The sequence below is a fragment of the Canis aureus genome, chromosome 10 (assembly GCF_053574225.1).
Source record: "Canis aureus isolate CA01 chromosome 10, VMU_Caureus_v.1.0, whole genome shotgun sequence".
NCBI lineage: Eukaryota > Metazoa > Chordata > Mammalia > Carnivora > Canidae > Canis > Canis aureus.
In genome coordinates, this window is record NC_135620.1 from 17,121,428 (window position 1) to 17,146,136 (window position 24,709).

General features: G+C 40.4%; 1 protein-coding gene and 1 long non-coding RNA gene across 11 annotated transcripts in view; one reads left to right on the forward strand and one right to left on the reverse strand.

Moving 5' to 3' along the window:
• The window catches only part of LOC144322019 (uncharacterized), a 326,103-nt gene extending 305,947 nt beyond the window's left edge, over nucleotides 1-20,156 (reverse strand). For all 4 annotated transcript variants that reach the window (XR_013387580.1, XR_013387581.1, XR_013387582.1 and 1 more), the window contains exons 1-2: nucleotides 19,789-20,156; nucleotides 16,514-16,627 (exon numbers count right to left, since the gene is read on the reverse strand). This is a non-coding gene — a long non-coding RNA (uncharacterized LOC144322019). The remainder of the gene's footprint in view (nucleotides 1-16,513; nucleotides 16,628-19,788) is intronic.
• GRAMD2B (GRAM domain containing 2B) overlaps nucleotides 1-24,709 on the forward strand; it is a 110,046-nt gene that overhangs the window by 18,931 nt on the left and 66,406 nt on the right. For 2 of the 7 annotated variants that reach the window (XM_077911467.1, XM_077911471.1), the window contains exon 1: nucleotides 20,275-20,469. The exons of 3 other annotated variants lie outside the window; for them this stretch is intronic. In XM_077911467.1, the coding sequence (XP_077767593.1) occupies nucleotides 20,387-20,469 (83 nt within the window). In that variant the 5' untranslated portion in view covers nucleotides 20,275-20,386. Of the gene's footprint in view, nucleotides 1-20,273; nucleotides 20,470-24,709 lie in introns of those variants that run through there. 2 more of the 7 variants (XM_077911466.1, XM_077911472.1) reach the window with 2 other exon arrangements.

A 24,709-nucleotide genomic window follows, 5' to 3' on the forward strand; every position in this document is an offset into this window, starting at 1 on the left:
GAATGAGCCAGCCAGATTAATAACTCTTAGTTATGAAACAGTTTACAACTAGCTAGCTTATAGAATATCTGGGAGACTATTAGGATTAGGGCTTTAAAATTTTAACTGTAGGTCTCCAAAGTACCTTAATGAAAAAGCCTCAAATCCATTTTCCTAAAGTGAGTTCTTAGAATCATCCTTTTACTCTTGGAGACAATTCTTATACCTTAGATGCTTTATAGTTAGAAGATACTTTGCCTTTGGAAAAATGGAATGACAGTGCTTTACAATTAGGAACAGAACATTCGGCTGGTATACACTGAAGAAACATACGAAAAAGGATTCTTTAAGGGTTCACATTTATTCTCAGAATTAATTCCTTAACACACAAAGCTGATTAAGTACAATCTATTCTTGCCTATTAGTTATAATTAGTGAAGTTCATCTTCTAATCATCAGCACATTTCAAGATATGATCATTTACCTTAATCTTAATTTCACAACTATGATCTTAGACTGAATCACACAATGATTTGGAAAAATTAACTATTGTAGTTCTAAGGCCCCTTCAAGTTTGCTCGCTTGACCAGGGGCAGATGTGAAAAGCTCTGGGAAAATTCTAGGAAGTTCGCTTTAGTGAACCTCCCAGAATAGCTCCAAGCAACACAGAATTCACAAACACGTCTTCATGGAAAATAAACTGGCACTAACAAAAGTTCCTTTCACTTCTACTTTTTTTTTTTTTTTTGTAAGCTTGTTTTAAACACTAAGACTAATCCAAAAAATCTATTAACAAACTACATATTGATCAATACTAGAATGCTAAAAGTTTAAAAAACAAGAAAAAGAACAATGTTAATGACTGAAAAGTCATAAGCAGCAGGACAGAACTTGCTACTCAGTTTCCAGAACAAGAGGGAATGCTTTATAGAAACTTCTAAAATACAGATCTGTTTTACCTAGTACTTAAAGAGAAAGGTTTACCGTCAAATAGAACAAGGAGACTTTATATTATTATACAGTTTTCTAACCATATTCTTGAGCAGATCATATCTCTGCTGCCGGTTAGGCTCAGACAATTAAATACTGAGATAATTCTAGGACCCCTAGTCATACACACACACAAGATCAGAAATGTATAAATCACAGAAATAAGATAATAAGGATCATGGGGCTAACAGTAAATTGGCAAGTTTCCAGTTCATTGTTAGGCTTTCAAATTCTAACAAAACACACTGGGTGGCTTACTTAGGAAGGGTCACTATTTCCTAACAGTGGAACCAGTTAGAGAGAAAATCAAAAGTGTAGGTGGGGGTCCTTGAATAGGGAGGGTTTCAGGCCCAACCCTGTCCCAGGAAACCCTGTTTCCTCTGGTGTTTTCTTTTTCTTTTCTTTCTTTTTAAAAGATTTTATTTATTTATTCATGAGAGACACACAGAGAGAGGTAGAGACATAGGCAGAGGGAGAAGCAGGCTCCTTGTAGGGAGCCGGATACGGGACTCAATCCCCTGACCTGGAATCAGGCCCTGAGCCAAAGGCAGACTCTCAACCACTGAGCCACCCAGGCATCCCTCCCTGGATGTTGTCGATTGCATCTTGCTTTTTCCTCTATCTGTGGGGCTTCTGCCAATACCTCCACTGGGGCTCCAGGCATCCAAGTGCCTTCCTATCGCCCCACCCCAAGTGGAAAGAAGTCTCTCCAAGTATGACAGTTCTTTCAGGCAACTCAGAAAGCCTGGCTTCATGAACAAGAAATTTACTAATAAAATGTGCAGCTAATGAACCTAAAAGCTGGCAAAGCCAGGAAGCGCTGGTGAATTGTCACCGGGAAAGATGTCCTCAGCCTTCTGCTCAAAGGAGGCGATTCTCCTCTATCTCCAAGTGGGATCCGTGCTGCTCAAGAACCCATCCAGCGCATTTTGAGACTAGGACCGCCTTCATTGTTTTCTTCTATGAGGCATAATCCTCTATGAGGCACTTCAGGTCCACAATCTCCCACCAGCGAATCTGAGGCAGAAACAGCTCTGAAAACCACACAACTTTTATAACTTTGCTAGTGGAATCTGAACTGAAGTGATGTGAGACTCAAAGCAACAGCTATTTATCCAAAGAGCTCCCTGTATCCAAAACATATCTGGCCCTATGGGTTTTGGATCAAGGCCTGTGAATCTGTAGTAGCTTCAAAATTAATTCCAGAGTTTTCCTTCACCATTTCCCTCAGGAGGCTGAATTAATTATACAGGAGGATATTGCGGCTAAAATTGAAAAAGTCACATACAGAAATTAGAAGTCCTCATAATTTAGTGGGGAATTTAATGGGAGGGGAGTACTTTTACAGAGCCAGGGGTTAGGGTAGAGTCTCCCCCAAAGCCCTACAGAAGACAATATTTACCCCTTAGCAGTCTCATCTCTTTGTATACCTTTGACTAATATTCACCCAGGAAGGAGAGTACATAGAGGGAAATCCATTCCTGAATTCAGTGAGGAGTTCACCATACGGTAAGAACTGCCTTCAGTCTACAAACAGTTTTTAAAATGATGATCTGATTCCCTAAAGAAGCCGAAGAAGTTTGCTGACAGAGTAGCAAAAGCAATAGAATCCATAATATGGGATAAGCTCACTTTTATGAGCCAGTCTTGGAATCTAAATTCTTTTCACATTACTCTTTATATGAATAAATGTATTCCACATACAAAATGCCACATGGAACACAATGCATTTCTAAGTTGCACCCTAGCTGTAATATGTGGTGTTCCTCTAAGGGTCATCATTTATTGTCCAAGAAATAGTTATCGGGCACTTATAACAGGTTCTAGGCAGGGAAAGTTCAACAAGAGACAATGAACCAGTCCTCACCTGTTCAGATGCTAGAAGAAAAAGACAACAGGGAAAAAATGTAATACAGATTAAAGTAAACTCCTCTCAACGTAAAATCAAGACTCAATAAAGTTGCAGTTGTAACTCTACATCCAAAGTCTCCTATGATGAGTTTCTTCTTATTTAGAAGCAGCTGCAAATTTTCTGATACAGAGTAGGACAAACCCAAAATTTCACACTGAGCAATATAAAAGTCTCCAAACCTTCACAAGTGTAAGAAGTTTTCCAATTGCATCTATTTACCTGTAAGTTCTATTAGTAAGGAAGAGGCTATCTGGAAAAGAACAAATTACTAAAGTTCTCAGCAGAATAGGCATCATTTTCCCAAAAGTTAGACACAGAACTCTGAATCTTAAAACAGGGAGGCTTGGGTGGCTCAGTGGTTGAGCGTCTGCCTTTGGCTCAGGGCATGATCCCAGGGTCCTGGGATTGAGTCCCCCATCGGGCTCTCTGCAGAGGGCCTGCTTCTCCCTCTGCCTATGTCTCTGCCTCTCTCTGTGTGTCTGTCATGAATAAATAAATAAAATCTTAAAAAAAAAAAAGACTCTTAAAACAATAGTGCTGATGTTCATTTAAAAAATTCCCAACTTGGCCAAAAGAAGATGGAATGTTAATGTCTGATCTGATAGGTGAAATCCACATTTTTAGAAAACTTGTCTTAACATTCTACATACCAACCTTTTGAAAACAACAGTCCAGCACTATTAAAATGCCAAGATTAAAATTTCTAAGTGGAAACCAAAGAACAAAAAAAAAAAAAAAAAAAAAAAAAAAAGAAAAGAAACCAAAGAACAAGAGCAACCTTCCCTGAAATCAGGAAATCCCAAGTATTCCACAACACAACCCAAGGAAACACAGCCTTGGACTTGCATGCATCCTTTTCAGGAGAGCAGTATTTGGTAGAGAGTCCATGTGAAGGCAAGCAAAAAGACCAAAGGCCTTACTTCTCCACATGGCAGCTCATAAGGGGAGTTGAAGTTACCAGTGTCAGCAGAAATGAGAAGCTGTAGGTAGAAAGCAGCTGGAAGAATTACATGCTTGTCATCTTCGCCCAGATTATATCAACCACATGATACCAAGGACAGAAAGACAATCCATGCTTGATGTTAATCCCCTAAAGAAACAATAAAGAAATAACTAAGTCCTGAAATGAATTGGGGGCATATGCCACTCCCCTGTACTTTCAGATTTCTAAATGCAATGAGAAATCTCAGGAGACAGAAATGCCAGCCTGGAAAGCAATAACCAGGATCTTCAAGAGTAGCAGAATAAGGTCTGGGAGGTGTGGATTCTCTCCTTGCTGAGATCATTCACTGGGAAAATTTGGACAATGTGGATAATGTGGAAGGTCATTAACTAGGAAAGTGAAATCAATCCTGTAGGCCTTTGTTCAGTGTGTTGAATTATGAAACACTAATCTTGGCACTAAAGGCAGAATTACAAAGGTGTGCAACACATCACTTCCATCTCATGGAGGAGGTAAGCCTCTACACAAATAACCATGAATTGAGTATTGTGTGGTATAATAACAAAAGCTAATTGTTAACACTGACAAGACATCCATTACATGCCACATCCCATTCTAAAGGGGCTTCCATATTTTATTTCATTTCATTATCACAACCACTCCATGAGACAGGTACTATGATTCCGCTATATTTTACAGTGAGAAAACTGAAGCTCAGAGAAGTTGAATAACTTACCCAATGTCACAGAGCTTCCTGGTGGTATATCAGGGGTTTAAACCCAGGCTCCCGTGCCCACCACACAGTGTAGCATGCAAAGGATTCTAATTCTGTCTATGGTGAGTTATGGGGGCAGGATGAGGTAGGGAGTTGGGGAGAAGAAAAGAAGCAGCTCCCAGAAGAAAATGGCAATTGAGCTGTGTGGTTTCTAGATGAATGCAATATAATCTTCCACAAAATAATTGGGTCCCCTAGACCTAGTTTCCTTGTCTCTGAGAAAAACTGATGAGTTTATCTCTCATGTCCCTTTGAATCTCTTAATCACTTAAGAATTCAGTATGTCACCTCTTATGACATCACCACAGACAGTATAAAAAGAGCAAGCTTTGGAACAAAACAAGTAACAGCTGTGTGGCATTAGGAGCCTTGCATACCATTTCTGAATCTTAGTTTCTTCATTGATACAATGAGACAATCTTCATAAGGTTGTTGTAGAGATTCAATAATCTATGTGCACTGCCTGGCACATAGGGGGCACTCGATTAAATTTAGTCTCTATTTCCCCCTTCCTTCTTTAATTGCATAAAATCTCAGTTCATGAACTCCCCTAAACCTTAGATGAGTGACTTTGATGTGTGATTGGCTACATATTAGTAGAATACCCTTTGGAGGGAGATGAAAAAAAAAATATTTGAGGCTATCTAATATTTCCTAAAAATAACTGCAAGGTTTTAATTTGCAATGTTTCCATTTTATATTACAACACCTTGTCCTTCTCTTGATCTCTTTCATCATACAACTCAACTACCTTACTGAACAGTCCCATGATAAACTGGAAACCAAGAGGTGAAGACACATACTATTTATAAGCCATGATTCATATGGCCTAGGAAGCTTCCGACATTCCTTAAGTTAGGCAAAAGTGCAAAGTTAAAAGAATGAAAAGCTTTGTAATGTTATAAACTGAAATAAATGCAAATGGAAGTGGGCAATAAAGCCCTACCCCAAAACACCTGCCATAATTTGAAGTTTTAATATCAAAGATTAAGACAAGATAGAGATCACGAGAGACGCCTGGGTGGCTCAGCGGTTGAGCGTCTGCCTTTGGCTCAGGTCGTGATCCCAGGATCCAGGATTGAGTCCCACGTCAGGCTCCCTGCATGGAGCCTGCTTCTCCCTCTGCCTGTGTCTCTGCCTTTCTCTCTCTCTGTGTCTCTCATGGATAAATAAATAAAATCTTAAAAAAGAGAGAGAGAGAGATCATGAGGCATACTGGTAGAAAAAAATATATTGATATCAAAGATTAAAAAAAAGTTTTTAAGTAGATGTTATGCTTCTTCTTTCATTAACTCAGAACACATTTGTTTTAACCTGTGCTGGCTCAAGAGATTTGAGACTTTTCTTCCCTTTTTACTTATTTTTAACTAAGGTTTAACTTACATATACTAAAGTGCACCAAACTTAAGTGTATACTCTGCTAATATATATGCAAACACCTATGTAACCATCTCCCAGATCAACATAGAGAACATTTCTAGCACCCCTGAACGTTTCTTACTTACATTTCAGTTACCAAAAGGTAACCTCTATCCACACTTTTAAATACAGCATGTTAACAAGAATAGGCAATGACCAATGAAAAACTAAAGGAGTCCTAAACCTAATTTGTGTCTTCCGCTGTGTGCAACACTTTTTCATTACAAAGACTACTTCAGGGGCAATTTAGTAACCAAGAGATATCCAAGGCTCTAAGGAATTCACTCACTGGCTAATAAAATGAAAGCCACAGCTTGAGACGTTCTTATTCTGGAAGAGTCAAAGGACCCATTTCTTAATTCTAGAGCAAACTGATTAAAGAAAGCATTGGGAGAATTAAGCCAGATTGTTTGCAAATTCAGTGTTAATATGAATGACTCCTAAGTGACTCAATTTCTGCTTTGTGGTTAGCCAAGCCAAGATAGGCAATAACCATGAGTCATTTAGAACCAAACTCTTGATTGGATCACAAAGCCATCAGCTGTGCACAGAGATGCCTCTGATTTGACATCAACGGAGCATGAACTTTGAGCTGTTTTCTGTGATAATTTGACATTCTTGCAAATATTTGTTTTGCAATACTTTTTTTTTTCCAAATTTTTATTTAAACCCTAGTTAGTTAAACATACAATGCATATTGGTTTCAGGAATAGAATTCAGTGGTTCATCACTTACATATAACACCCAGTGCTCATTATAAGTGCCCTCCTTAATGCCCTTCACTCATTTAACCCATCCTCCTGCCCACCTCCCCTCCAGAAACCCTCAGTTTGTTCTCTATCGTTAACAGTTTCTTATGGTTTGTTTTCCTCTCTCCTTTTTTTCTTTTCCCCCTTCCTAAATATTCATCTGTTTTGTTTCTTAAGTTCCACATATGAGTGAAATCATATGGTATTTGCCTTTCTCTGATGGACTTGTTTCAGTTAACATAATACACTCCACCTCCATCCATGTCATTGCAAATGGCAAGATTTCATTCTTTTTGATGGTTGACTTGTATTCCCTTGTATATACACCACATCTTCTTTATCCATAAGTTGATGGATTTTCATAGTTTGGCTACTGTTGATGAAGCTACTATAAACATCTGAATGCATGTGCCCCTTCAAATTTGTATTTCTGTATCCTTTAGGTGAAAACCTAGTGGTACAATTGCTGGAATGTAGAGTAGTTCTGCTTTTAACTCTTTGAGGAATCTTCATACTATCTTCCAGAGTGGCTGTACTAGTTTGCATTCCCACCAATAGTGCAAGAGGGTTTCCCTTTCTCCAAATCCTCACCAATATCTGTTGTTTCTTGTGTTAATTTTAGCTATTCTGACAGGTGTGAGGTGATATCTTAATGTGGTCTTGATTTGTATTTCCTTTATGATGAATGATGCTGAGCATCTTTTCACGTGTCTTTTGTTTTCATGTTTCATGTCTTCGGAAAAATGTCTATTCATATCTTCTGCCTGTTTCTTAACTCAATTATTTGGTATTGGAGTATTTAGTTTGATAAGTTCTTTACAGATTTTGGATACTAACTCTTTATTAGATATGTCATTTGCAAATATCTTCTCTCATTCCCTAGGCTGCCCTCTAGTTTTGTTGTTTCCTTCACTGTGCAGAAGCTTTTTATCTTGATGACATCCCAATAGTTCACTTTTGCTTTTGTTTCTTGTGCCTCCAGTGACGTGTCTAGTGAGAAGCTGCTACAGCCAAGGTCAAAGAGGTTGTTACCTGTGTTCTCCTCTAGGGTTTTGATGGTTTTCTGTCTCACATTTGGGTCTTTCATCCATTTTGAGTTTATTTTTGTGTATGGCATAAGAACGAGGTCCAGTTTCATTCTTCTACATGTGGCTGTCCAGTTTTCCCAATACCATTTGTTGAAAAGACTGGCTTTTTCCATTGGCTTTTCTTTCTTGCTTTGTCGAAAATCAGTTGGCCATATAGTTGTGGGTCCATTTCTGGGCTTTATATTCTGTTCCATTGTGTCTGTTCCTCTGTGTCTGTTTTTGTGCCAGTACCATACAGTCTTGATCGCTACAGCTTTGTAACATAGCTGGAAGTCTAGAATCATGATGCCTCCAGCTTTGTTTTTCTTTTTCAGGATTGCTTTGGCTATTTGGAGTCTTTTGAAATATCATACAAATTTTAGGATTGTTTGTTCTAGGTCTGTGAAAAATGCTGGTAATACTTTGATAGGGATTGCATTAAGTGTAGATTGCTTTGGGTAGTATGGATATTTTAATAATGTTTGTTATTCCAACCCATGAGCATGGGATGCTTTTCCATTTTTTTCATGTCCTCTTCAATTTCTTTTATAAATGTTCTATGGTTTTCACTGTACAGATCTTTTACCTCTTTGGTCAGGTTTATTCCTAGATATCTTACAGTTTTTGGTGCAATTATAAATGGGGTCGATTCCTTCATTTCTTTTTCTGCTGCTTCATTATTGTTGTACAAAATGCTACAGATTTCTGTACATTGATTTTATATAATGTGACTTTACTGAATTCACATATTAGTTCTAACAATGTTTTGGTGGAGTCTTTCAGGTTTTCTGCATAGAGTATCATGTTGTCTGCAGATAGTGAGAGTTTAACTTCTACCTTGCAATTTGGATACCTCATCTCTTTTTTTTGTCTGATTGCTGAGGCTAAGACTTCCAGTACTCTGTTAAATAGCAATGGTAATAGTGGATATTCTTGTCTTTCCTGACCTTGATGGAAAGGCTCTCAGTTTTCCCCATTGAGGATGATATTAGCTGTAGGTCTTTCCTATATGGCCTTTATGATGTTGAGGTATGTTTCATCTATCCTTATTTTGTTGAGGGTTTTTATGAAGAATGGATGCTGTATTTTGTCAAACAGTTTTTTGTATCCATTGAGAGGATTTTATGGTTCTTATCCTTTCTTTATTAATGTGGTATATCATGCTGATTGTTTGTGAATACTGAACCACCCAGGAATAAATCCCACTTAACTATGATGAGTAATTCTCTTAATGTGGGATGCTTGGGTGGCTCAGCTTGTAAGTTTCTAGGAATTTGTTCATTTCTTCCAGATTGTACAGTTTGCTGGCGTATAATTTTTCATAATATTCTCTTATAATTATATCCATTTCTGTGGTGTTGGTTGTGATCTCTTCTTTTTCATTCATAATTTTATTTATTTGGGTCCTTTCTCTTTTCTTTTTGATAAGTCTGGCCAGGAGTTTATCAATTTTATTAATTCTTTCAAAGAACCAGCTCTTAGTTTCATTGATCTGTTCTAATTCACTCTTGTTTGTTTCTATGTTGTTTATTTGTGCTCTACTCTTTATTGTTTCCTTTATGCTGGCTTTAGGTTCTTTTTCTAGTTGTTTTCTAACTGTGATAATTTGTAATGTTAGGCTGTTTGAGACTTTTCTTGCTTCTTGAGGTAGACCTGCATTGCAACATACTTTCCTCTTAGCACCACTTTTGCTGTATCCCAAAGGTTTTGGCCCGTCATGTTTTCATTTTTACTTGCTTCCATTTATTTTTTATTTCTTCATTTCCTGGTTCACCCATTCATTGTTTAATAGGATATTCTTTAACCACCATGTATTTGTGGTCTTTCCAAGTTTTTTCTTGTGGTTGACTTCAAGTTTCATAGTGCTATGATCTGAAAATATTTTTTGCATTTATTCTGGTAAATTTCAGGTCATTTAGTAATAGCTGGGAATTCAATGAGTGATGGAGGGTAGTCTGCTGGGCAGCAAGGCAACGAGTCCAAGAGTTTGGTTCATGTTTAATCTAAAAACCTGAGCTAATACACTATAGTCAAACTATAGATTGACTGTCAATAAGTTTTCCAAACAGGGACACCTTTAAAAGGGTACCGTATTGTAAATAAGCCATGATAGTGGGACCAAATTAGGACTCCCTCAAGCAAATGAGAATGTATGGTCACCCTAGTGATCATTAGTCTCCACTCCATCAGAGTTCATATAGATTACCTCTTAATTCCAATGACTTCTTTACTATGAAACTAAAGCTGTTATGGTGGCAAAGACATTTGAGAGAGGAAAAAACCCAGGACACATGAGAGATTACAGATGAGATCTAGTAAGCTAAACATATCAATGTCACTGATCTAAGGATGGAGCCTTAGCTCCTGATACAAAGCTATCAGTTCGAAGGAGGTTGAAGGCTCACAGGGGAATAGACGTTACATCTTCTACAGCTTTAGTAATGCGTTCTAGCAAGTGACATAATACTCTACACAGTGTGGGTTGTTAATAAATAATGAGGGGTGATGAGCTAAGGGAGGGCATTAGCCCATTTGTTAAAATATTATTCTGGCCAATAATAAATGTGATGATGATAATCAATAGTTTAAATGAATTGAGTGCTCACTACATACCTGGCATACTATACTAATTCTTTTACATCCATTAGCTTTTTAAATTCCCCAGTTATCCTATAACATAGATTCTACTGCTATCCCATTCCTCCCACCCCACCCCACCCCCCCACCCCCGCCTCCTCAGATGAAAAAATGGAGGTTTAGAAGACTTAAGCCAGGTGTCTAAGTTAGTCAAGAGCATATTAGGACTCTCAGATCAGTCTGAATCTCACACTTGGCCTCACCTCATCCCCGCCCCTCCCCTGCCAGGACTCTTTTGCCTGAGGACAATTTCCTGAAGGAGCTCCAATAGGGGGGTTGTTTACTGAAAGGACACTGTGGACAACTCCTCAGGCAGAAGGGGCAGAGGAGCACATACTGTAGGACCTCATGAGTAGTGCAACCGAGGGGCCAGGAATCAAGACCCCTGCCACCAGCTCTCATCTCCCATTTCTTTGTCATATCTACTACTAATTTATACATTTTCTCAAAATCTGGAGGCTTGGGATTCTATAGGATCAATCATTTCCAATGTCTGAATCTTCCTCTACTGTGTTTTACTAGACCTTATTATTTGCTTTTTTAGAAAAAGGAAGGATGAACTTTTATTTCTTTACTACTAAAGATAGAAGTTAAATTCTGATTTCAATCAGCTTGTGATCATAACACACAGGGAAACATTCTGCTTTCATCTGGTATGCTTTCCTAGGCAGAAGCCCCCACAAAGAAGCACAAGCCCTATAGGAAGGAGGTAAAGGCACTTCATTTCCCAAGTGAATAGATTTTAATAATTACTCTTGCCTCGTGAAATTTATTTAAAACTGTCATTTCACAACAGGTACTTCCCATATTTCTGTGTAAAAAGGTTTTTCCCCCCTTCACTCTTTTAGTCTCTATAAGACAGAAAGTGATATTTCCTTGAGGCCAGCATTCTGTTACTTCAGTGGTGTACTCCTTTCATAGATGCACACATTCCAGCACAAAGCACAGAGCCTCGACTAGAGCCCAGTTCTCCTGACTTCTAGCCTAGAGCCTTTTCAACAAGTTGTGTGGATGTCAAGGGTAGAGGGTAAGGTGGGGAGTGGGTATGTCTTGTGTGTAACCCAAAACAGAAGAACGTGAAGCATCCCATGGTCATCTCCTGCCCCTTTGTACCATTTGATATCCAAGTGTCTGGTCCAAATGTCTGGTTGTGGTATATTAATGTGATAGTTTTGACTCAAGTTCTGTGTATGTATATTTTGTAAATAGCTATTTACTCAACTCTTCCCCAGTGGACTATGAATTCACTTATAGCATGTAGGTGCTTATTCATTTTTACGTCTCCATCATGCAGAATACAGTTTGGCACATGAAAGGCACCAAAAAGTATTGGTTGGAAGGAAAGAAGAAAGGAAGGCAGGGAGGCAGGGAGGAAGGGCCACAGAATTTACTTCGAATGAAGGGTCTATTTATAAAATTCAAACAAAAGCAAAGTAAAGCTGTGGTTACTTGAGGGAAATAGAAAAACTTTATTTGCCTTAAGTGTTTTCTGCATTCACTCTTCCCCATTCCTCCTGTGTTATCTTTTTTGTTAAATAATTCTTTTAAAAAATATTTTATTATTTATTTATTTATTTATTTATTTATTTATTTATTTATTTATTTATTTATTTATTCATGAGAGACGCAAAGAAAGAGGCAGAGACATAGACAGAGGGAGAAGTAGGCTCCTCGCAGGGAGCCTGATGCAGGACTTGATCCCCGGACCCGGGATCACGCCCTGAGCCAAATGCAGACGCTCAACCACTGAGCCACCCAGGTGTCCCAATTTTTTTCTTTAAAGATTTTTATTTATCAAAAAAAAAAAAAAAACTTTTTCTAAATTTACCAATTCGACAGAGAGAAAGAGAACACAAGCAGGGGGAGTGGAAGAGGGAGAGGGGGCAGCAGGCTGCCCACTGAGCAGGGAGCGCAATGGGGCTCGATCCTAGGACCGTTGGATCATGACCTGAGCCAAAGGCAGATGCTTAACGGGCTGAGCCCTGTTAAATAATTCTTAAAAAAGAAATACTATTAGAAAACAAATTGGTAGAAAAGATAACAAATTCTAATAGGAATTATCAAAAGGAATAATAAACATGAAAGTATGTAAAAAGGAATGAAAATCCAAAGAAAAAATAAAAAGTGTGCAATAAGTGATATAAAGAAAAAAAATGTAACATGCAGAAACTCCTTCCTAATTCAGTATTAGATGAATAATACTGAATAATTCAGTATTAACTGCTTCAAAACAGTGTATGAATTGCACTGCAGAGACCACATTGTCAGAAAATTTCACAGGGAGGAAAAGAGAGCACGCAAACCAAGGCACAAGGAAAGAGAAGGGCCAGTCCTCATAAGCATGGCAGGATCACTAGCTCTCAAAACAAGGAAAGGAAGTTATTGGATGGATATTTCTCTAGGAAAACATGAAAGATTCCCTATTTAAATCACTGCCTGTGTATTATAAACAGTGATTCTTGGATTTGCTTTGGAGCCAGACCATCTGGGAGTCACGGGACCTCTCTGACCTATTTGAAACACTTGTAGTCAACTAGCAGACAAGTGATAAGTAGAATGAGCTACTTTTCTTTTTTTAGTTGGAGGTCTGAGGCAAGGTGGGGGGAGGGGGGAATTTGAGTTAAATTTCTTTTTCATTCACTCTCTTTTTTCTTTGCAAATTATGAAAGAAAGAAAGAAAAGAAAGAAAGAAAGAAAGAAAGAAAGAAAGAAAGAAAGAAAGAAAGAAAGAGAGAGAGAGAGAGAGAGAGAGAGAGAGAGAGAGAAAGAGAGAAAGAGAGAAAGAGAGAAAGAGAGAAAGAGAGAAAGAGAGAAAGAGAGAAAGAGAGAAAGAGAGAAAGAGAGAAAGAGAGAAAGAAAGAAAGAAAGAAAGAAAGAAAGAAAGAAAGAAAAGACCAATGCTAGTCAGCTTTAGAACATCTCAGACCACCTAGAGTTCTAGAAGATTATGGTTGAGCAACAATGGTTGGAACAACCACCCAATGATTCCTTCATTAGATATATATTTATTGAGCATCTAATATAAACCAGGTACTATGGACAGAGTGGCAAACAATACACACAAGTCCCTTGTTTTGTGGAAGATTCCCATCTTATGGGAGAGGACAGATAATAAACAAATGGACAGAAAAGATAGTATCTCTCTGAGACCATGTCCTGCAAACCTTCTCTTCCCTCCCTTTTATTCCAGGCACAGTAGAGAACAGGGGTCTTCTTGCTGAACGTTCCAAGCTCAGACTTGCCTCGACACCTTTACCCATGCTCTCCCCACTAGCTGCCAAGTTTTATACCCAGACTTCACAGGGCTCCCTCTTTCCCCTCCTTCAAATCTGACATGTCACCTCCCAAAGAAGTTTCCCCCATCTTCCTATGTAAAATAGGCCTCCCTCACTCACCATGGCTTTCTATTTTATTTTGTTTGCATCTCCCATTTGCTGAATCTGTGTTCTTTATGTGCTTATCCTTCTCATTTTCAGTTCCTCCCCTAGGATACGAGAACCATGAACACCATGCGTTTTGTCTGTTTTGTTCACTTGTATATCTCATGCATTTAGAACAGTGCTGTTAGACGTGCTCATTTATTCACATCCACAAAGTATCTAAAGTCAGAGAAACCCATCTATTATCTGCACTGTGGAAGGTGGTCTCCAGAGATGGTCCTCAGTGAACTGTACTCCTGGTATTCACACTTTGAATGTGGGCTGGCCTTGTGGCTCACCCTTGGCCAACAGAAAGCAGTAGAGGTGAAGCCACCTGATTTCCAAGGTTATCATATAAGAAGCCTTGCAGATTCCCTCTTACCATTATAGAACACATGCTCTGCAGGAAGTCAGCCACCAAGGAAAAAGTCTAAGTACACTGAGATGGCCATGCTGTAGGGAAGCCCAAGCTAGCCATGTGGTGGGCCATGGAGGGAAACAAAATGCTCAGCTAGTCCCCACCTGTTCTGGCCATCCCCGCTGAAGCATCAGACATGGGAGTGCACATGTAGCTCAACTGAGTCTCCAAATGGTGCTCCAACCCTGGGTGCCATCTGACAGTGGCTGCATGAGAGACCCATAGTAAGAACCATCCAGCTAAAAGCCCCATCAGGGATCCCTGGGTGGCGCAGCGGTTTAGCGCCTGCCTTTGGCCCAGGGCGCGATCCTGGAGACCCGGGATCAAATCCCACGTCGGGCTCCCGGTGCATGGAGCCTGCTTCTCCCTCTCTCTCTCTCTCTCTCTCTGTGACTATCATAAATAAAAAAAAATAAAAAAATAAAAGCCCCATCAATCCACCGTTCAATGAGCAGAAATAATACATTATTGTTTTAAGCCAGAAGCTTTGAAGTAGTTATGTAGCAATAGATAACTACAAAGTGCAGCCACCAAAAATAGCTCTAGATTCAAACATTTCTTTCCCCACAAACATTATGCATGTGTAAGGGCCCTTGGGCTTTCCCTCATACATTCTCCAGTAAGGTATGCGTCTCTGCCATTCACAAAGTTTCTTTTCCACTGTTCACTCTTCTACGCCCCTACACCCCACAGTGAGAGTCAGGAAAGGTGACTGCATCCTCATGGGATCGCTATAAACTTGGCCAAGTCCCTAAACCCTCTGAAGCTCAGGTTCCTCTCTGAAAAATGACTACAGATTTTAGAAAAAGATAGAGTAGAAGTGGTCTAGCCAAAGCAGGAGAGGCTGTGTATCTGAGTGGTGATAAGAGGTAGGCCAGGGTCAGGAGACCGAAGTGCAAACGCCAGCTCCTCCTCTGTCTAGTTCACAGTGGCCCTACTTCCCCAGAACCTAATGTAAAAACCATGATGCTGGATGGCCTCAGAGGCCTCCTTACTTCGCACGTGATCTGTTAACCATGCAGAAAATAGACATATACTTTAAAACTTCAGGATTGATTTTAATGTATTATTGATGTGGCATCATGTATTTTAATTTTTAAATAATACTGGACTGGGACAGTTTTTTTTATTGTTTCTGCTTTCTCACAGAACCAGACTTACACTAATGTGTCCCAACTACCATCTACTGCTATACCATTATCATTTGTCCATTTCTCTAACCATGGTGCTAAGCTTCATTTGTGCTTCATCCCTAGAGAGAGGAAGAGGGTACTTCCAATTTCCCCATCTGCAGTATAACCTGAGTTGGGAAATACCGTTTTACAATCATTCTATTTTTTTAAATATTACTTTCAAAGGCCTATAGTAGGAGATTCCATGCCCTACTATAGATTCCCATTGCAATGTTTAATGGCTGTACCCATTAGAAAATTGCCCTTCACATCAGTATCACACAACGCTTCTCAACTTTCATTCTTAAAACTTTTTTTTAGAAGTCTTAAAATCAAACTCTTCGGTGTCACCACATGGCTCACTTCTGAACTCTCTGTGTTTCCCATTTTCTCCTTTGGATGTTGAAGTTAAATTGAAAATAGGAATGGTCTGAAAAAGAAAGAAAGAAAAAGAAAAAAGAAAGAAAGAAAAAGAGAAAGAGAAAGAGAAGAGAAAGAAAGAGAAAGAGAGAAAGAAAGAGAAAGAAAGAAAGAGAAAGAGAAAGCGAGAAAGAAGGAAAGAAGAAAGAAAGAAAGAAAGAAAGAAAGAAAGAAAGAAAGAAAGAAAGAAAGAAAAGAAAAGAAAAAGAAAGGGAAAGAAAGAAAACAGGAATGGTCTGATGAGTACTCATGAAATTTTTGACTTATGACACTGATACATTAAATATTATGTATTGTTAAATTATTACAGGTTATACCTTGATAAGAGCTCAACACCTCCATAAACAGATCATCAGACAACAGGCACAAAATCACAGGCATGTGATGATACTTTATGTGTACCTATATTGGCTAATAAATACATAGCCTGCCACGTATTATAAATTAGGTAATTACTTGACCATACATTGCAACATTATCTTCACTCAAATCTCCAAGCTCATATTTGAACTCTGCCCCTGAGACTATGGACAGATGCACAGTATATTTGATCAATGTGAAAAAGAGGCCAACTTTGATCAATATTCCAAACTGTTAAGCAGAAGTCTCCTACCTCCTGGAAGATGATGGATTAGGCATTTTCTACTGGACCTGGTGCAGTAACTGGAAAAAGTAACAGCTAGAACTCTTCCTTGATATTAGAAAGAAGAAATTATGTTCCCAGAGGCTAGGAGGAAGAAAGTAAAGGGTCTTTTATTAGAGAAAATCAAAGAGCCCCCCCTAAAATATTTTGTAGATATAATCTCATGTCTCTATTTTGTCATACTACAGTGAGATTTCCTGTTTGCCACTGCTGCCTTTTAAATACTGTGTTCCCTTTTACTGTATAACAGCCCCATGAATAAATAATTAGGCAGCTGTTTGACAACAGCTTTTAAATGCAGGCAAATGTCACTATGTAAAGTACTCTAGTTTACTTGCTCTTTCCTAATTCCTCCCCACCCTAGGAAAGGACTATGTGCCACTTTCTTCACCTGCCCCTACACCCATACTCCTCTCCTCCTTTCTGACTTAAGACCATATTATTGTAAGTCCTCATCCCACACACTACAGAACAAGTTCCACGGCACTCATGTGCTCGTTAATTGAGCTGTAAGCCCATGCTGAGGAAGCTTTCAACACTTGGCCTTATTCATGCATCAAAAGAAGCTTAACTGAGGTTTCTCAAAAATGTCAAACATGTAACTACCATCTGACCAGCAATTCCACTCCTAGGTATTTCCTCAAAAGAATTCAAAGCAGGGACTTGAACAGGTATTTGTACATCAATGTTCACAGCAGCATCATTCAAAAGAGCCACAAGGCAGAAATAGCCCAAGTGTTCATCAACAGGTGAACAGATTAATAAATGTGGAATATTATGCAGCCCATAAAAAAAGAATGAAGCACTGAGTATGCTTGCTAGGATGGACCTTGGAAACATTATATGTAGTGATACAAGCCAGACACAGCAGGAAAGATATCATATGACTGCAATTACATGAAGTATCCAGAATAGACAAATTCATAGACACAGAAAGTAGAATGGAGGTTACCAGGGACAGGGAAGAGGGGAAGAGGGGTTATTATTAAATGGATATACAGTTGATATTGGGTATAACAAGAAGTTTTGGGCATAGACAGTCGTAATTGTTACACATATTGTGAGTATATTTAATGCCACTGAATTGTACATTTAACAATGGCTAAAATGATACATATTATCATTATACATATTATGTATATTTTACTGCAATAAAAAAAATACTTAGGGGCAAAAACTGAGCTCTCCTCTGAGCTGCAGCAGGGGCTGTTAAGAAGACACCAGAGATTTAGAGAGAGTCACTATGTAGAGTTTAGGAGGATGATAATGTCATTTATATTTCAGGCCCACACCTATCCACAGTAGGAGGGGTAGCTAGAGAAGGGATCTCGAGGCTGAAGGAGTAACATTCCCCGGAAAAGCCAGCTGTGGACACTGAAGAGACAGCTTGCAACCAGCTGGTCACCCAGAGCCTTCCCCACCACACTCAGCCAGGCTTCCACAAAGGTCATTGGTCAGGAGCGCCCACCTCAAGTAGGGGGCATACTTGGTTGACCTTCTGACTTTAGGTTTCCCCTCAGGTAGTGATGTTAGGGTGGTGAGATCGAGCCCTGCCTCTGGCTCCATGCATTCCCTGTACTCTGTTTAAGATTCTTTCTCCCTCTTCTGCCCCTCCCATGCCTGCTCTCTCTCTCTCTCTTTCTAAAATATATAATTCTTTTTTATTCCAACTAGCATCTTCTTTTTTAATTTAAAGTTAATCGACATATAGTATATTATTGGTTTTAGAGGTAGAGTTTAGTAACTCATCAGTTGCATATAACACCCAGCTCATTACATCACATGCCCTCCTTAATGCCCATCACCCAGTTACCCCATACCTCCACCACCCCCTCCATCAACCGTCAATTTGTTTCCTAGAGTTAAGAGTCTCTTATGGTTTGTCTCCCTCTCTGATTTTGTCTTATTTTATTTTTCCTTCCCTTCCCCTGTGTTTACCTATGGTCATCTGTTTTGTCTCTTAAATTCCACATATGAGGTAAATCATATGCTATCTATTTTTCTATGACTTATTTCACTTAAAAGCCTCTAGTTCCATCCATGTCATTGCAAATGGCAAGATTTCATTCTTTTTGATGGCTGAGTAGTATTCCGGTATATATATATATATATATATATATACACACACACACATCTTCTTTACGCATTCATTTATCAGTGGACATCTGGGCTCTTTCCATAGTTTGGCTCTTGTGGACATTGCTGCTATAAACATTGGGATGCAGGGCCCCAATAAAGTAATCTTTAAAAAAATAGAGAAGAGAGAGAGAGAGAGCATGACCAGGCAGCTCTCATGGAATTTACATAAACATTTTTCTTTTACTTTTCAAGCATCAGGAAAATCAATTCTGGAGCAAGTAGGCTACGAAAAGTTGCTTTTGTTCTTTCTGCCTAACCAATATAGCTAATTAATGGAGAGGGAAAAAGAAAACCCTGGAAGGGACTTAATCTGCAAATGTTTGCAGTTGTCTGAAAGGGTAGGTATTTTCTTTTACACACACCATGCATACACACCTATGCATACATAGTCTTTGTAATTATTTGTAATCTTTGTAATTCTTCTGAAATCTAAAAAATAATTTTAGGGCACCTGGTTGGCTCAGTGGTTGACAGTCTGCCTTTGGCTTAGGTCGTGACCCCAGGAGGTCCTGGGATTGGGAGCCTGCTTCTCTCTCTGCCTATGTCTCTGCCTCTCTCTCTGTGTGTCTCTCGGTAATAAATAAATGAATAAATAAAATCTTTTAAAAACAAAAGAAATAAAGTCCATTTTAAAAGAAAAATGAAGGACTTGCAGCCCCAGACAGAGCCCAGAGTTAGTGATTTTTTCCCCCAGTCATGTCACAGGCTACTGTTGCCACTTGTCATTGTTTTAAAGTAAATTTGGGCTCCCAGCAAATAGGTTTTACACTCCTCTTATTCTCAGCCACTCTGCTGAGAGGTAGGAAGCCCCCAACACATACTTTACTCGGTATAATAATGGCAAGTTTCGAACGACGCCGGCAACCTGGTAGCTCTCAGAAGTCTGGGCGGTAGACGGAGGATGCTTCAAATGGAAAAGTTTAGCCAGACTCGCCGAGTCCGAAAAGCGTGAGGAAGAGGTATGCGGCTCCCGGGCGGGGCGCCGTCAGAGGCGCAGCTGCCAAGCGCATTTTGGGGAGTGCCGCCCCCCCCCCCACGCGCCCCTCCGCGAACCGGGAAGGGTTAACCGGACAACCGCGTCTCACCACCTCTGCCACTGAACCGACCTATTGTTGTTGAAGCCCCGACGGGAGCAGTCCCCAGTGAGGCAATATCCTGTTTGAATAATTCAGGCCGGGGCCCAGGCCAGCCCACGCGGCGCATCTGTGCGCGAGCGCCTCGCTCCATCCCCACCATTTCCTGTAGCTGCGGCCCGGCGGCTCGTTTTCCTTCCAAGCCCCTGGTGACACCCGGCTAGGGAAGAAGCCCACCTTGCCAGGGGCTGACTAAACCGACGGAGCCTAGTCGGGCAGCCGCTTCACCTGCGCGGCCGGCCGGCCCCCCGCCCCCCGAGCCAGACCAGTTCAACAGGTTTCCCTGCGCGCAGCCCGGGCCTCGCGCGTTGGGGCGGGAGGCGGCCGCGGGCCTCGGGCCCTCCCCGTCCCTCCCCTTCCCTCCCCGCCCCGCCCCGCCCCGCCGGCGCCGACCAATCGCGGGCGCCCGGACGTGTCCAGGTTGGCGGCCCCGCGGCGGCCCCGGAGGCCTGGATGCGCCGAGCGGCGGGGCGCGGGGAGGGCGCGGGGAGGGCGCGCTGCGCAGGGCCTGCGCCCCGGACGCCGCGAGCCGGGAGGGGACGCCTGAAGGTGCCCTCGGCGCGCGGCCCCGATGACCGAGCTACAGCAAGATGTGGAAGACACGAAGCCCGCCAAAGTGCTCGCGAAGAGGGAGAGCAGAGTTGGCTCCGCGCAGTAAGTGCCCCCGCGGGGACCCAGCCCCGGCGGCCGCGAGCGCGCGGCCCGGGCCTCTGCTCCGAGGGCAGCCAGACCGTGGACCCGCAGCCCTGCGGCTGGAACTCCGTCGGTGGCGCCGGCCCCCCCCCTTCCCTCGGGGGATGCCGTGTCAGAGGAGGCGGCACCGCGGCGCCTTCGGGATGCGCTTGCAGCCTGGCGGGCTTGGAGCGCGGGTAGAGGTTGATCCTCCCCGAGGGGAGGGCGCTGCGCGGCGGGCACGCGGGGCTCCGGGCCAGGTCAGGAAACGGCGCCGACACTGGTTTCTGTAGCCTCGTCCCCAAAGTGTGCGAAGTTGAAGTTGCCTCGGAGGTGTCACCTGCTCATGACCTCCGCAGTGATGTGTCTTGTCATTTGATTCGGATCCCCTGACTGCCCCCCCCCCCCCCCCCCCAGAGAGAGGAAAAGGAGTGGGAAACGTGAAATAAGCTTTACCTTTCCCCTCAAAGACTGATTCTGCTTGGGACCTTGACACAAACTTAAGCTGTTTGTTGGGAGAGAGAAGGTGGAGGAAGCGCAGTGAATATATAGTACTAGCAAACACTTCAGATATTGAGTGCTGACTGTCCTCTTAAAAGATTCATGTTCATAATAGGATTTGCACATTCCTAGGCCTATAAACTCTTCTGATTTCAGAAAATGAAAACTAATATTTTGATCACAAGGGTTAGCTTACGGTTATAAAACTTATTTATTGCCCCCCCCCCGACTGCTTTTTTTAAAATCCAAAAGTATTATTTCCATGATGTTATTCCCAAACATCCTTTGAAAAAGGAAAAGTGTCTTTGAGTATTCGCTTCTTTTTTTATGTCACTGTAACTGTAAATGATACTAAAATAAATATATAAATAAGATGTTAAGGTAAATAAATAAGCCAGCTTTTTTGGTTGTTACCAACCCGTTGAGGTTACCTAAAAAAAATAGTTAAAATTCTGTCTCCTTCACTATTTCAGGATCTACTCATTTTTTTTTTTTTAATCACACAGCCTGGTTCCACATAAAGACTTGTGTTTATAAAAGCATATTCCATCTGTGTATTGGAGTTTGGGCTAAAGTTGGGAAAGAATCCCTTTTATTAGCTGCTTTGATTTGTTGTTTCAAAGGCTTTGCAGTGTCTGCTTTCCTTGGCCAGCCTTTCTTCTGCCCCTCAAGCTTTGTCAACTTAAACTGATATCTTTTCCTCTGAAGTGATAGTAACAGAGGATTGAGGGAGGTATTTCTTGGTTTATGGAGATTTTTGTTTTGTTTTTTACAAAGTGGTAATTTCCAGGCCTGTCAAAGTCACTTCTGAGTCAATTGAAAACTTGAGGCAATCTCTACTTCTGAGCTTTCGAACTCTTGCTTTGGTAACAGATTAAGAGTAATTTTAAGAGGGAGGTAGACTCGTTATCAGTGTTATATGTGTTGTCATAATGGCGTGTTCGAAAGCATTCGAGGAGCAAAGTTTTTATTCTTAGAAACCCAGTCTAACTTCTCTGTTTTGGACTTTATGACGTAGATTGATTATCAATAAGCTCAGAGTCATTGGAGTCCGTGTGTCCCTATGGACATTTTCTTCTCAAGTGTCAGAATGGCTTGGCTCTTCCCATAGTCCTCATTACCTAGAAGGGGCATTAATTAGGAGGCTAATTAATAATAGCTGGCATTTACTGAGAATGCTCTGACAGGCATTGTGCTCAACACTTTGTGTTCAGTTTCATACAGAATGAGGCAGATATTGTCATCTCCATTTTACAAATAAGAATATGGAAGGTCTGAGAAGTTAAGCATCTGTGCAGAGAGACAACACAGTTACTAGAGAACAGCTCAAATTTAAGACTTGAACGGCTTACCCTAGAGCCCACACTTGAACACTTTATCCGAACTTCTGTATTCCAGAATCTTTGATGGCCCTCCATGACCTACTCTCCTCTGCCAAGAATTTCAGACCTTTAATGATCTGAGTACATGTAGACCATTTCAACCTCATTCCTAATACTAGCACGCACATCTTTTATAGCTCAACAATCATGCTAGCAATCCTGTACTTAGGAGGTGATGATGCAGAAGAATAAGGAACAGGTGTGCCAGATGTACTGTCAGGTAAAGCTCCCTTCATGCCTTCTTGCCTCTATTCCTTTGCTCAAGCAATTCCCCCTCTTCTTTGTTTCAGTATACTTCTACAGATGAACTCAAAATGTCCTTCTAAAGCCTATCCTTGTCACTGACCATACTTAGCTCTTTCTTATCTGGGCTCACGTTGCATATATGGGATCAAGCCCAGAGAATTTAGCTGTCCCTATTATTGCTGTTAATTAACAGCTAATGTTTATTGAACATTTATTATGTACAAAGTACTGTTTTAAGTTGTTAACAGATATTAAATTACAGATCAGCCCAGGGTATATTAGTTAACCTTAAGTCGATTGCAAACTCTGATCACATTTTTTCTTACTGAATTTCTCAGAGGGCCCAACGAATAATCTCTTCTGATAATTATCTATTACTGAGCTAGGGAGGCTGAGACCTCAGCCCCCTAATTAAGGTAAATAATATACTTGTAACTGACATTCAGCTTGACTATCTCAGGGGAAATCCTGCCCTTTAAAAAAAAATTTTTTTCCCTTTTAAAATTTTTAAATCAAATTTTCTATCAGTAGCAGTTAGAATTTGTAGGTATGTTAACTTGCCCGAGAGCTGTAGCTTAGTTATCCTTCTTTGTGTTAGCAGTGAGGCTGCATATTTATTCATCACCAAAATGCATATTTGATTTAAAAATGCCCCCTCTCAAAAAAAAAAAAAAATGCCCCCTCTCTTATCAAGAATTGTTCATTTAGCTGCATTATTTCCTTGAGAGCCTAGTTTTTTCCTTTCAGTACTTTTTTCATTCTGAATGTTATTTTCCTAACATATAGACATTTCTAACCTAACTTCTTTGACACACATTTTATGAGATACACTTATTTCAGAAACTCTTTTGTGGATCTGATTTATTAATGGCTAAGTTATTTTCAATGAATTACAAAAAATATCTAAAACGACTGATATATTCCTGGGCAAAAGTTATCTTGATTCATATTTTAAATAATGAATTATACAGCAGATGTAACATATTTATAATGCAATTTTAATTTTTAACATACTTTAATAATTTGGGACATAAGAATTACAGAGATTTATTCAACTCAATGTACATGGAGAAAGAGAGGATGGATATGGACAACATAAATATTCACCTTAAATGGAAACTCTTGTATTTTTAGCAAGAAGTAATAATGATTTTAGGGACATATTTGACATTGGTGAATTCAAGTAAAAATAAGTGACCTGCGGTGAAAGCATTTATCATGCAAAGGTTTAAGTTGGGAATTGATCTTGCACTGGAACCAAGAGGAGCGAAGACATAAAATGTGAGGATAGCTTGATTTCTTACTGCTTGCTTAATTCCAAACTTCAGATGCTCATTTAGAAAGAAAATCTCCATATTATATATTACTTACATGTTATCTATCTTTGTGTGTGTGTACACGCTTTTCTAAAATTCTAACTTCCAAGTCACCAGCTGACGGGTTACCTAGTGTACTTTTTTTTTTTTTTTTTTAAGATTTTATTTATTTATTCATGAGAGACACAGGCAGAGGGAAAGCAAGCTCCATGCAGGGAGCCCGACGTAGGACTCAATCCCGGGTCTCCAGGATCACACCCTGGGCCAAAGGCGGCACTAAACTGCTGAGCCACCCGGGCTGCCCCTGGTGTACTTTTTAATATAAACTTTGAAATGGGAAGAAAAAATTATAACCTTAGGAACTATTAAAATTTTATTAAACTGAAACAATGGAAGAGTTTGACAGGACAGAGAAAAATTAAACAGTGTGCCTCTCTAAAATGTTTTTGAAAAGGAGTTTAATGAATAAAATTAGTCCTCTGGCTAGGGGGGTACTATCATAGGAAATCACTGATTTATCACGGTAGTTCATGAAGATGTTAAGAATGCAGGCTCTAGGGCGCGTAGGTAGGTAGGTAGCTGGGTCAGTTAAGCATTTGCCTTCAGCTCAGGTCATGATCCCGTGTCACCTCCCTGCTCAGAGGGGAGTCTGCTTCTCCCTCTCCTTCCCCCTGCTCATGCTTTCTCTCTCTCACTCTCTCAAATAAATAAATCTTTAAAAAAAAAAAAAAAAAAAAAAAGAATCCTGGGGTGCCTGAGTGGCTCAGCTGGTTAAGC